Here is a 14,296-nt window from a genome sequence, read left to right as displayed (position 1 = left end):
GGTTTTACTGCCACCTTCCCTTGCAATGCAGCTTCTCCCGAGGCAGCTAGAGCAGGAGGTAGCTCCAGGAACAGATGGGGAGCAGAGAAACACAGAAATGTATCTAGCAGCTCCCTGCTCCAAAAATACACTGCACAAATGGCCACATGGAAGCACAGGCTGACACAAACCCCAGTTCCAGGCACAGGGAGAGAGGCTGGGCAGCCAGCATCTTTTGCCCTTGCAGATTCTCCAGTGTCTAATTAAAGGTGAAGGTATGGATTTTTACCTGCAGCCATAGGGCCCGACCAAGAATCCTCTCTTCTGTCCAGAGGCCCTTTGTCACACAACCCATGGAAATAATAGCTGTAAACCTTAGCTGGAATTGCCTGCTGAAACTTTCCAATCCAATCCCAAATTTGCTGGCCAGACAGAAAACTCAGGCATGTTTTAACGTCACAAAAAAACTTTCCCTTTATGAAGCAAAGCTAAAAATAAGGGAGAGGCCCAAGGTTCCAAACCAACAACACAGCAGAAAACTTGTCACAGCCACTGACAGCAGGGACCCACCAAGCACAACAGTGCTGGCTGCCTGGAGGTGTCCTGGCTCTCAGCAAGCTGGCAGCAGTGCTGGTGCGAGTGTGGGGCACAGGGGCTGCCACAGCCCCACAGGTGGCAGGGGACGTGTCAGGGACAGCCCCTCTCACCCAGGGCTCTGCAGGACCCTGCTCCAGCCCTCTCCTGGCAGCAGCTGCAGCCTTTCAGCTTTTCCTCCAAGGAAAGAGGGAAAGATGTGTGGAGGCACAAAGGAAAAGTTGCCTTTCCCCCTCTCAGTCAACAGGACAGTCACAGACTGAAGAAAGCACCATGTCTCAAGCAGCACACATTTGTAATTCTAGCACTACGGGTGATCACTCACTCTCAACCCTCCAGCAAAACACCCCTTGATTATATCAGTGGCTATGAGAATTTAGGGTGTTAAGATTACTCTTGGTGAGCCTTCAGCTAAAAATTTTAAAAAATCAAATCTCATTTAGTAAAGGGAAAAAAAGGAATCTATGGAAAAGGAAATAATTCTTTTATTGCTTTAAGACTGTCTGTCCCAGTATCTTGAACAGATATGTAGACACTGGAGCTCAGAGCAGCCATCCACCAACAAACAAACAAAAAAAGTAGAGCTTACAACCCATGATTCCCTTTTCCACATGCACAAATCCCAAAAAAGGGGGGGAATGGGTGTGAAAACCCCATTGTATTTTTAAAAAGTATCTTTCAGAAAGTGTGAACAGTAAAAGCCATCCTAAACATGCCTCAAAACCAAGTAATGCCGTTATAAATTCTTCCAATTTTTGTGGTATGAGAGGAAGTGGTAAAAAATGGGTCAGGCCTTTCTCATTCTTAAAATTTTCTTACGTGTCAAAGCTGAAGGAATGCAGGGGAATTCACTCACTCAAGAGACACTCCAAGCACTCTATCCATACACACATCTTGAACTATATATACTTATATTATATATGTACTTATTATGCACAAGTGACACTTCTTTGTCATGTGTCAGCTTTCAGAAACATCTCCCCACCTTAACTTCTCTACGCAGTTAAGATCTGCTCTTGAAGAGAAAAAGAAGTTTAAAAATCTTGTTCTCTTGAAATTTTTCACAGCTTTATACAACTACTGCTCAAGTTACCTCCAGGAAATGACAAACCACTAAATCAGTTTTCCAAGAGACAAAGTGACACAACTCTTAGAAGACAGGTACAGCTAGAAAACACAGCCAAATAGATTTGCCCACCTGTCAGCATGACCAGAGCTGTGACTCCAGAGCTATAACCACATTAGGTATCACCAGGAAGTGTCAAGGTTAAATCCTCTGCTAATAAACCAAAGACAAATCAGCAACAGGTTGGTTTGGAAATTCACAGATCTGAGTTAGATCTTTGCTGCAAAAGAGAACTTTTGACAGCTCTTTTTTGTTCTTTTAAATATCTTCCTGTGTACTGACATAAACAAAGGGATTCAGAGTTTGCTCAATGAGCAGACACAAAAAGTCAAGGAAATTCACAGTACTTGCTGAGTGGCAGAGTACAGTGTGCTGCCTACTGGACTCAATGATCCAGATTCTCCAGTTACTTCATTCAACGCAGCTTTTGGTATTAACAGTACTGGCAGTGCAAATACTCTTCCCAAGCACAGCTGGGAGGGGAAAAGTTAGTTTATGGCACTGGATGCAAAAGCAGAGGCACCACTGCATCAGCCTTAGCTCTAAAGAAAGGTCAGGACAGCTATCATCCCAGGGCATCAGGCAGCAGCATACCTAATGGAAGAGCTGACTTAGGGAATGTCTTTTGTCTGCCCAGCGTAGGTGAAAGGTGATGGGGCTTGTCCCAACAGGAGCAGCTGAATTTACACTCCCAGCAGAGCTGCACCCATCAGAAGCCACATCTCCCACCACAGCAGCCAGTGCCACCCATCCTGCAGCCCCAGACAGCTCTGACCTGTCCTACAGCACCAAGGCAGCTCACAGCACTTCTCTGGTGAGAAAAGCCACTGAACATGAAGGGTGGCTGCTCATTCCAGGTGCTTGTGGAGGTGGCACACAGGAAACGAGCAGCAGTAATACAGGAGCCAAAACTGATGTGGTAGGAGAGAGTCTTAAAATACCCTGGATTGCTCTAATTCAGTTGTTCCTGGAACTAGAAATTATTTTGCCTTTGTGATGTTTGGTCAGCACCTAAGTCATTTTTCAAAACAGATCCATTGGAAATGAAAGGTCAGAGCTGCTTGTGTGCTGTTAAGCTGATACAGCAGCTCACCCAAAACAAAGCCCACAGAACACTGCAGGAGCGTGCACATGAAATAAAACCCCAAACCAGTTTGTGCTAAAATAAATACACAGAGCCACAGAAACTGCAGCTCAGCAGCTGCAGACAGTTAGGCAGCTGCAGAGCCTGGCCATAGCTTTGGAGTAATCCTCAAGAAAGTCTCCTTAAATAATAAAATAGAAACAAGAAGAGCCCCCAATAATGACTCTCCACTACAAAGAGAGTCTCAACAGGCAAACGAGAATTACTTCTGCACTGCTCATCTTTACAGGTTTGCAGGCAGCTAGAAACTGTAGTTCAGGAGGGCATGCACTTCTGATTCATCTCAAAAGCTTGTGCACTTTGAAGCCCCACAGTGACAGCACAGGGCACTGACTCAGGATCTGGGTGATTTAGCTGAAGCACTCTGAGATGCTCTTGCCTGCAGCTGTGGCTCATCTCACCGCTCTGGCAGATTTTCCTCCCCGTTGCACCAGGGCAGCATAAGGGAGGTGTGCCTGCTCCTCAGCTGCTGTGGTTCACACTCGCCTCACAAATGGGAGCTGAAGTTGATGGCACTTAATACTAACAACACCTCACAGGCTCACTGTCACCCTGCCTCTGCCCCCGGGCAGAACACCACTGCTGCTTAGGGACAGGGACATCCCGCTCCACCTCTGAATCCAGAAAACCTCATGAGTCAGAGCCTCGGACAACAGCAATGTTAGTTCTGGTTCTGCTAATTTTAGCTCGTGCTTTACCCACAGTTCCCCAATCCCTGCAATGCCTCTCCAGGTGCCAACAGCCACAGCTACCCTACACCTCAAGTGCCAAAATACACAGCTTCCAGATGAGAGGCTCTGGTGCACTTACAGAAACTGTACACTGCAGAAAGACATTTTTCAAATAAAGACAAGAGGAAGAAAACAAGGACAGCTTTATTTACCCTACTGCTCTGCGCATATCTTAATAGGAACAAAAGTTCATCTGCACAGTTCCTGTGTTTCAGAGTCCACTCCAGGCCACACAAGACAGACTTTGTGCAGAGGGGAGCTCAAGGAGTGTCCCACAAGGCAGCAAACAGCCTGCAAGGGCCAGCTTCTGCCCCAAGGACTGAAAGGAGAGAGAGGGGCAAGGGAAACAAACACACACTTCACACACTCTCCTCAGAGTAAACTGGGAAAGCTTTTAGAAGTAAATAAACACACACCCCCACCCCCATATTCTCAGAAAGCCACCCAGGCAGAATGCTTTTACTACCCTAGCTGAAGGGTTTGTTTTATAAGAGTAGTTTCCCCAGATTTAGTCAACCTTACCAGCCTCCTCCTCCTCCTCCTTCTCTCCTTATTCACACTGAACTGTGAAAGGGACTTCAGCTCTCTCCATCCAATTAAAAACTAATTGAAGCAACAGACTGGCACTATACAGCCTGAGCACTCTGAGAGATGGCACACTCAGCTCATATGAGGCCTACACAATGTCATAATATTTCATTTTATTTCACCTCATAGCACAAAGAGCTGAAAAGAATATTCACATGGATCCAACCCCAAAAAACAAATTGAAATCTTTATTGCAGTTCAAGTCACTGGGTTCAAATGAACAGCACAGGTTCTTTACTGCATGTGTGCACCACAGAGCCTGCAGGAACAGAGCAAGGTTTTATTTGTTCCAAAAGCTGTGTGAAGATGTCATGCACAAACACAGAGTTTCTCTCTCAGAAAGTAAAGCTATGTTAGAACATAAGTTAGTGTATTTTATTCATTCAAGGAGACATCTTCACCACTCTGAGCATTAAAAGGAAATAAGTCTACACCTGGATATAATCAAACATTTTCTGCTTTTGCTAATTATTTCTGTTACCGATAGGACAGGAAACAAGGAATTGCTGAAAAGAAATGTGTCTTTCAGAGACAAACAAAATTCAGAACAAGTATTTATGCCAAATCTTTCGACCCTACAGATCCTAAACTTTGTGCCTATAGCTATCAATGCATTCTTTGAGAAACTGGACACAGAGACAGAGGCAGTCTTAAAACATTGCTGCAAAAGTATAAATGTGCAGCACTGACAACCTATAAAGTGATCAGCAAGAAAGACTTCACAAACACCTGCACCTTTCCTACTGAAATTTCTTTGCTGCCAATATGCAGCCAGCAACTCTGATGAGAAATCCCTAATTTGTGGTGCATGGAACAGACCTGAGGCTGTAAAAAGGTTTAGGAGGGGAGCCTGGCAAGATAGGGAAGGAAAGCAGCTGACATTAAGGAATTGGGATTCATAGACAACCTCCTGACAGAAGTCAGGCAGAGTCCATAGAAGCAAATCTGGGTTTCTGCAATGAAGGATTTTCTTTTTGATCCAAAGAAGAGAGACCCAAAATGACAGAGGAGAATTGCCTTTGTGTGTGGACAGTAAATGTGTTTTAATTGACTGCAGAAAGAAAGGGAGAAGACAGCTGTAAGGCAGCTGGTGGTGATTATTTGGAAAGAGTATGTTTGACACACAGTTTAAGCCTTCAAAAAATCCTCAGTCAAAACCAGAAATGAATGGCAAAGAAAATGCTGAAGTGTATTTGTAAATGGAGATTATTCAGTGTGGAATTAGAACTCAATAAAAAGTATAAGGACAGAGTACAATTTCAGTGAGAAGAACAGAAGATAAAACACAGGAGAACTTGCATGGTACTCTCCTTGCACATGTTATACATACTACAGTACACCTGTATCAGCAACACCCCAGTCTGATCAAAACCTCTGCAGAGCAAGCCCACGACACAACAGCACAGTGCACAGCCAAACTAATCCAAAGAGATCCAATATGATCACCCTTTATAGTCAAATGCACTTAGGGACTCAGGAAATCCCCTCTAACAACCATGCAAAGCAAGAAAATTGGGTGAGCAATGTGGCAGCCTGACCCCATGCAGGCAAACAGGGATTCCACAGCAACCAGTTAATCCCAGTTCTCCTGGTGGCCTTTGGCACTGATGGTTTGCTGGAAAGCAGCAAGCACAAGGCAGGCAGATCAGTGTGACCATGCAATCTCAAAAAGCTCATTTCTCTCCCATGCACAATGCATGCCAAATATTAAGATTCCTGCAGCATCCAGTTATGAAACTACAATAGAAGAGGAAAACAGATGGCTAAAGCCTTTTGGAAAAAAAAGAAAAAAAAAAAAAAAAAAGAAAAAAAAATATTAAGCCTTACTTCATTTCCAAAAGAGAAATATGTGTATTTGAAAAGAGAGAACCCACTTCAGACCATACCTAATCGATATAAAAATAGGCAGCTTGCCTCATGGACATGAAGCCTGTCTTCAGTTAAAGCTTCTGAACATATGGAAAGTTTAACCCTTTTAAACATCATAGCTCACCGTATTTATAAGCAGGATTTAAAAGCAAAGCAGTTCATGTAAGAAATAACAGACATTACAAACATTGTACAAAAATAACATTTTTCTTTATCTCTCAAGCAACTCCTGAACACAAATCCTGTATAAAAGCCTCTATGTTTACACTTTTCCAGCCTTTGTAAGCAGTTAGCACCTATGTTCAGGTGAGCAGCTTTCTTGCTCATAAAAGCATCCAATGAGGAATGACAAGTTAGGGACTTGGCAGCCTGAATTCTCTAAGTTCAGCCATTCTCTGTGGAAACCAGTCAGTATTACATTTGAAGCCTATGTTGAGTTCTTGACTTGTGAGATACCACACAACAATAAGGAAACAGAAAAGTCACCCTAAAGAGCTCATGTGTTCATCAGTAGATGTTTCAGCAGCTCTATAAAACTGCTATCAGGGCTTCAGGTCCAAGTACTGGAAGTGATCTCTGGTCCAAAGGAGAATTTCCTCCTGTGCTGAGCCTGGATCTCACCCATCTCTGTTCTGACCCAGCTGCCAGAGCAGAGGCCTCCAGCAGCTGGGCAGCCCCAGGCTACACAGACATTCATGCTGGGCTGGCAGCTTGAGCCAGGACCAACAGGAGCCCTGGGCTTCCTCAAACTGGCAGCAAAGCCAAGGGCACCCCAAGCAGGGCCTGACACCAATGTTCAGGAACTGCACTGGGGTCCCTGCACAGGTCACAGCATTCCAGCTGCCAGGGATGCCCAGCACACTCCTGCCCCACACAGCACCCTCTGCCTGGCAGGGAATACAGCTGTTCTGTGCAAGCACAAGCAAAATGAATGAGGCTTGTTTCTGGTTTCACTCAATGACTCTGCACTGAGGATAAGCACTGAATTAACTCCCTGGTGTCACATGTGGTCCTTTCAGGCCAGGGCTGCAGTTCACTAGTGAGGCTCTGTGGAAAATCCTGAGCTGCCCCAGCTTAGTCCAAGGGTAAATGGAGGATGACACACTCCAGCACTTTAAAGCAAGCACCCTTCAAAAAAATCAACTGCTTATATGATTAATGCAAAGTACTATGTTTTTGCAGTAGCAGGAGTCACTAATCCATATTAAAGACCAAGACTACATCTGTTTATTTATTTATTTTTAATGAAAGGTTCTAAATAAGCCAACTGTTCAATTTTTCAAAGGTACCGAGCAGCCACAATAATTAGGTCTGGGTCAGTGGGAGCTGCCAAAATGCCACAGAAGTGACTCAGTCCTGTTAATTATCTGAAAAATAAGGAACAGTGACAACACTGGACACTCCATCACGACGTATCTCCCCCAAACACACCACCAAGGAAAAGCAATCATTTGTAAGTGGCTGTCTGTAACCATTGGTAGGGACAAGAATTAGAAATTATAGAGAGGAGAAAAAGCAAGGAAAGGTTTCAGCCCAATCTGGCCAAATGCTTAGAGATAATAAAATCCTTTTAAAAAGTGAAGCAGCAACACTACAGCAGTGGCAACTTCTTACAGTGCCAGGAGAATGCCAGAAAAAAAAAAAAAGAGCAGGAGCTATTTTAAACATTAGGTTTTTAAAAAAAATAAAACATAAAAACAACAACCAAACCAAAAACTCCAATCAATACAAGTCCAGAGGAAACAGAGTATTAAAGCCAACCAGAAATTCACCCAACCTTGCACACCATCCACAATCAGTACAAAAATACTCTAACACAAGTCTCTTTCTGAAGAGTCAGACAAATGCAAAGCTAACAGAAGACAGCAGTTCACAAAAAGGAACACAGCCTGTTTTGGTCATGCACAATCCTTGCTCACAGACACTTCTCAGTCCCAGTGTGTTTATGACTGTGTTGTCATTTACTTTAAAATATGAATGGAGCATTCTTTTCCTCCAGAAACACTGCATTGTTAAAATGCCAGTACATTAAAATAACTTACTGCTTACTACATTTCAATCAAACAAACTACAGACTACAGCACTGACACTTAATATATATTGAGTGCTTTCAGCAAGAGCAGCATATGGAGTTCATTTCTGGTGCTTTGTTCTCACATGGGCCAAACTCAGAGGCAGGACAGAAACAGATGAAGCAGTGATCCTCTGGGCATGCACAGAAACTGTATCTTCTCCAAAGTTAGCGAAACATTTACTTGAAGGCTCTCAAAATACATAAATATTTAACCCTTCATTTCTATAGAAGTTTGATTTATGGCAGAAAAATAATATCTTAGGTTGCATGCTTAAAGAACATTTTTTTGTTAAGGTTCTCAAAATAACAGGAAGCAGAATCAAAAAGCTTACAGTCAAAGGACTTCATGAGTTATGTTTTTCCCCATTGTGATTTTTCCTAGAATTCATCCACATTTCACCACCACACTGTTCCTTTGTAATAACCAACACAAGCACTGATCTTGTCTATATTTAAACTCAAGAATGTAGAATGAAGGTTCAGAAGGATGACCTGTTTGCAAAAAATTAGTTACATATCTGAGGTTTAGAATGGCTTTCTCACAACTTCATACCCAGACATTCTGCTAGGTGGGCACTCTCAGTTATGATTAACCAATGAGCTGCCTGTTTCTAAAATAATAAGATACTTCACAAGATAACTTTTGTGTATGACTTTTTCTTAAACCAAGGAAAGGTTAGCTGCAATTCCAATGCAAACATTCCCCTGCAGGATTTTATACTTTACTGCTGAAGCATCCTGCAAATTCTCAGCAACGAGTGAGTCAAAATGAAAATGAAACCTAAAACACCCTCATTAATGCAAAGAGAACATAAAAAGAAATAAACCCAACTGCTGAAATAAACCTGATCAACTACAGTTACTCTGGAAAACTCCTTGGCCTCTTTGGGACAGCAGATCCCAAAAGATAATCAGGACAGCTTCTGTGAACTTCTACAATGTTTCCATTTGTAGTTTACTCTGTGAAACCAAGTTCAACTTCCAGAAAAATTCTGTTTCTTAAACATCCTAAGCATGAAGACAACTTGCTAAAAAAATCCAAAACGTTTAACCTGACAGTGCTCCTTTAAGGCAGAGCAGTATGCAGCCTTCCAGCATATTTGACAGAGATTTCCTACTCCAAGAGACAGAATTTAAATTTGTAGAGGCAATTACTCATAACCAGTGAAAGCAGCCAATGCATGTGCCAAACTTGCCAACAAGAAGAAAGGCCAAGTATTAGAAAGGAGGCTGCTGTTTATTACAAGGCAATCTGAACATCTCAGTCCACGAGGTCTGGAAAGTATTTTCTTCATCCCCTGACACTACATGCTCACACTAATGTGAGGAATTATGTTGGTAATATCAATATTCCAAACATATAAAACAGCAGTTAAGTATTTGTATAATGGAGATCTTCCCCTGACTACTTAAAAGCTGCTTCTAGTCTTGCCTAGCAGATTTATTTAAGCTCATTTTGCACAGGAAAGATGATGTGCCAGACCCACACCATTAACTGCTGTCTAGTCAGCTCCAAAGCCATCCAACTGGACCACCATCGAACAAAATTCCTGCCTGATTAAACAAACACCTTAAGGCAATTCCCAAGGACCTGCCTCTTGACCCTTCCTGTTAAAAGATAGAAATGAAAAATGGAAAAGCAGAAAGAGAAATATGACCTCCTCAGGTAAGGAAGTCAAAAACCAAAACAGGCATCCAGCCCATGTGTCCCATGACCACCATGTCCAGGACTGATCTCCAATGCCCCTGTGAAACAACTCAAGGGTCAGCAGATAACCCTCAGCATCACCAAGCTGAACTGGCAGCTGGAAAAGAGCTCATGGGAAACATTTCAAAAGAATAATAAGAACCAAATAAAAAGCCTCACTAAAAACCCCAAACTGACAACCAAAACCACACCAAGTCACAGATGTGAGCTAACAAATGTACCCCCCTCTGCAAGGTAAAAACAATTTCAGCCCAGAAAATCAATAGTACAGAGCAAATCCAGCAGGTCCAGGGTAACCACAGAGCAAAGCCAGCACTCACTGGGAAAGACAAGCAGCTCATGCAGCTCTTCCGCAATGGGCTGGCAGGAGAAGGCTGGGGGATGCAAGAGCAGGCACCTACCACACAATACACAGTGAGCAGCATTTCCTATTTCAGCACCAGCAACTTACACCATTATTTTTTACACGTGAGCTGCTTCTTACCATTTTTTGGTGCACTCAACCATCAGTTCCTGGTAAGAGGCCACAAACTGGAACTTGGATGCATGTTTCCCAACACGCTGCAGCCTTTTCCAAACTGAAGCCATGGTGGTGAGAAACACCAGTCCTCTTACACAGCAGCAGCTGCGTGAACACCAGCGTCGGTTTCAAAGAGCGTGTGTGCTTGAAACTAGCAGGTTTATACACAGACACAGTAAAAAGAGTGTGGGAGAAACTTGACAGAACGTCTACAATCCATATTCTGCCTCTCCCCTCCTCAGGGTAAATCCCAGTCTAGCGGAATGGCTCAGCACTGGCCAGGAGCAGCATGCAGTAGCAGTAGACAGGTAATGGAAAGGAATTCTCTCATGGAATCACCATTCTTCACACAGTAGATGAAGGGAAGACTGCAGGACTGGAAGACAAATAAGACAGAGACAGCATTGGTTAATACACTTCTCACTAAGTGCTGCAATTGCACGTGATCTCGTACCTTTCAAAGAACTACAAGCAACCACAAGAACACAGCCCTTTCCTGTTGTCATCTACACCCCCCACAACCCCAAATAAATAAATAAATAAATAAATAAAAATACTGCAGCAATTTCAGGAATTCAAACCACGAGACTGTTCGGAAACATATCAACGTATCCTATTATCAGCAACATCATAACTGGCAACAACAACAACAAAAAAGGGCAGCTCGGGGCCACACGGAATCCTTGTGCAGCATCTCCGGGAAGCAGTGCAAAGTGGCTGAGGTGCTGCCAACATGCACCCAGAGGGAGGGACACCGGGAGATGAAGTTCTTTGTCTTGATGACAAAAGGTGTAACAGTTGTTTCCTCTAACACACCTCCCGCTTTCATCTCTCGGTCCAAAGAGAGGGATCAGCCAGGATGACAGAAAGGGAGTGCTGCTGCCCAAATGCCCGTGCCAGGGTGAGGAGGAGGGCGAGAGAGGAAGGGGCATTTCCCGAGTCCTGGCTACCCAGGATTCCCCATCTTCCTCGCTGCATCATATTGAAATGGAAATGTCTCCATCCTGCACTGAGGAATGATCATCAGGGAAGTGAAAAGGGAGAGCAGAAACCCAGGTGGGTCTCCTCCCTCGAAAGGAAAGCAGCATCTGCGCTGGCTGCGGGGGGAAAAGCCTCTTCATTACGAATACAGGGAAGCAGAAGCTGGCCGCAGCTGGCGAGAAGTCAGGCTAGGATGGCATCAGAGCCGGCGAGGAGAGTACCTGAAGTGGAATGGCCCCCGGGAGAGAGGGTCCCCAGGGAGCTCCGCTCCGCCTCAGCAGCCCGTGTCACCTCCGCGCCCAGCCCGCCGGGCAGCGCCCCCCGCCCTTGGCCGGGAGCCGGAGCCGTTTAAAAATTAAAACGCCACCGGCGGAGAGCAAGGAGGGCAGCGGCGGCCTCGGGAGCGGCATGAGGGAACGGGCGGCTCCCCGCGCGGCACTCACCTGCCGCCGGCTCCTCGCGGGCGGTCCCGCCGGGCGGGCGCGCTGGCACCACACGGCAGGCGAGAGTTAGCGCTGCCGCTGCCCATTACTGCAGCAGCCCCGCCGCCGGCAGCGCCCCGCGGCTGTCCCCGTCCTCCCGCAGCCTCATGGCGAGCACGGCTCCCCCGCCGCTCTCCGCGCCGGCCGGGCAGACAGCGCGGGTCGCAGCCCGCCTCACGCCGCCACCATCGCCCTCCTGCCGGCGCTGCGCGGCGCCTCGCCCCGGCCCGCCGCTCCCCCGCCCCCGCCACCCGCCGGGGCCCCGCCCACGCAGCATCATTGGCCCCGCCGCGGGCCCTCCGCGGTCCATTGGATGTCGCGCCTGTCAATCATCTCGCGCAGCGGAGGAGAGAGGTGGTGACAGGAGAGAGCTTCGCTGATCCTCATCTCCCGCCCCAGCCTACTCTGATTGGTCACCGAGCTCGAGGAGGCCGAGCCCTCTTGAGTAGGGGCTACCCGATAGGTCAGCGCCGCCGTCTGTCAGCGGCGCTTCCTAAAGCGGCGGGGGTGGGGCGCGGCGCGAAGAGCAGGGGCGTGGCTCCGCCGCCACCGCCCCCGGGACTCGCCACCGCCCCCGGGACTCGCCACCGCCCCAGGGCCGGGGAGCGGCGGGAAGGGAAGGGCCGGGCCGGGGCAGGGACGGAGGGAGCCGGGGAGGGAAGCAGTGATGCCTCCCGTGAGGCGGGCGCGGGGAGGCTGGAGGCAACGAGCGGCTGCGGATGGAGGCGGTGGGAGGGGAGGAGGAGCCGCGGCGAGGGACAGTCCCCGCGCTGGGCCCGCCTTGGGGAGGGGGCGGTCAAACGCCAGGCCTGACCCAGGTCTTGCCGCACAGGCCCCGCTCCTGTGGGGGCTCCGGAGCTCGGCTGCGGCTGGAAACTGGTGGGAATTAAATACCGCAGGCAGAAGGATGTTCCTGTGCTGATTTAACCTGCGTGCTCAGGGAGCGGCCCCCAGGCGGCGGGGGCTGGATGCCGTGCGCAGTTCGATGTTACAGTGTCCGCAAGGGAGAGCGGAGCAGTGAGAGGGGCAGTCTCCGTGCGATGCGCCTCTGAATCCCTCCTGGCCACGCCGGCAGAACGCTGTTCCTGCACTGCAGTGCCGTGAAGGAGGTGTGGGGACCCAGATGCAAAGCCTCGGTGCTGGGTTCCAGCAATAATCTAAAATTAGCCCATGGCTTGCTCCGGCTCCTGCTCTTGTTGCCCACGTTCCCTGTGCACACCCGTACAGGTGTGCTCAAGTTTGGGATCCCAACGCGCCATTTGCTGCAGGTGAATTCCAGAGTCAGGGTAGCGGTCTCTGGGTGCTTGCGTGATCTCTGGGAGCTAATCCTAAACCTATCAGCCATCCAAGCCAGAAACTAAGCCAGCTATCAAGTGGAAGCACAGGGAAATAACGAAGATAATGCTGTGGAGCTCTGAGAGCAGCTGTAAAATTGAAGCCTCGGGGCTTTGCAGTCCTCTGTCTTCTTTCCCATGACAAACCGAATGGAGTCCAAGCCTGATCCACAGCCTGGAAAGCTCCTTGTCCCAGTGTTTTCCTCCTTTCCCCGAAGCTGCCTCTCGCTGTTGTGGCGTATGGCAGAGGCTGCCAGCATTCAGTGGCTGGAGTGAAAGGAGAGAAAGAATGACTGTGTGAATGGCCACAGGCCTAAGCTGAGCTAAGTTATTTCAGAGAGGTTGAATATTTGGGCTATTGGAAAGGCCAGCCCTTTGCTTATAATGTATTACTCTTCAGCCCTTACCCCAGCTGCCAGAGGGTGTGCACTTGGAGCTGTCCTGGAAGAGGCAGTGATTCTCTATTTTTGAAAGTGTTACACTGAAATGTTGCAGACAGTTGTACTACTCATACAGGTTTTCTTGGAAAATCCGTTTTTCTTTCCCCTGAACATGTTTGAAGTTAAGCAAAAAGATTTGAAGATTTTGTACATTTGTCTTAACGTACCTGTCCCAGTTTTGCCGCTGGTCTATACACACAGAGTAATTCCTCAACACACTTGAGGGAGACATCACTGGGCTTTTTAAGTGCAGATTACCTGCTTAGGATTTGAGAAATGAGGCCAGGATTTCCAGAGCACATCGCACTGAGATCGTGCAATATGGAGCACACAAATGCTTGGTTCTGACTTGGAAAATACCAGATGGAAAACTGGCAGCTGTGAAGTGGCTCAAACAAGGCAATTTAAAATTCCAGTGGCCCTGAGGAGAGCCTTGGTTCTTCATACCAGAGAAATATCAAGTAATCAGTTGTGCTGATTTTCTTTCAGAAGTTGTCTTTATTCTGAGTATATTACCAGAAGTTAATCCATGAGCTTCTCTGATTTATCTCCTGAATAACTTGCAGCACCCAGGCTAATTCCTAAGACATACCTACAACCAAGATCTTACTTTCCTCAAACTGAGATAGACATTTTCTGTCCAGTGGAATAAACACAGGAGGTCTGATGGTTTGTTCAGTGACTTGTGTTTCAAACATCATTATTTATTAACATTTTCCATTTCCT

At 46.8% G+C, this 14,296-nt stretch overlaps 1 protein-coding gene across 8 annotated transcripts in view; it reads right to left on the bottom strand.

Moving 5' to 3' along the window:
• The window catches only part of EHBP1 (EH domain binding protein 1), a 206,796-nt gene extending 194,811 nt beyond the window's left edge, over nt 1-11,985 (bottom strand). For all 8 annotated transcript variants that reach the window (XM_059467501.1, XM_059467502.1, XM_059467503.1 and 5 more), the window contains exons 1-2: nt 11,758-11,985; nt 10,298-10,709 (exon numbers count right to left, since the gene is read on the bottom strand). In XM_059467501.1, the coding sequence (XP_059323484.1) occupies nt 10,298-10,401 (104 nt within the window). In that variant the 5' untranslated portion in view covers nt 10,402-10,709; nt 11,758-11,985. The remainder of the gene's footprint in view (nt 1-10,297; nt 10,710-11,757) is intronic.
• Nucleotides 11,986-14,296: the final 2,311 nt, after the last annotated feature.

This window comes from Ammospiza nelsoni, chromosome 3 (genome assembly GCF_027579445.1).
Source record: "Ammospiza nelsoni isolate bAmmNel1 chromosome 3, bAmmNel1.pri, whole genome shotgun sequence".
NCBI classification, from domain to species: domain Eukaryota; kingdom Metazoa; phylum Chordata; class Aves; order Passeriformes; family Passerellidae; genus Ammospiza; species Ammospiza nelsoni.
This window is presented reverse-complemented; position numbering and strand designations above follow the sequence as displayed.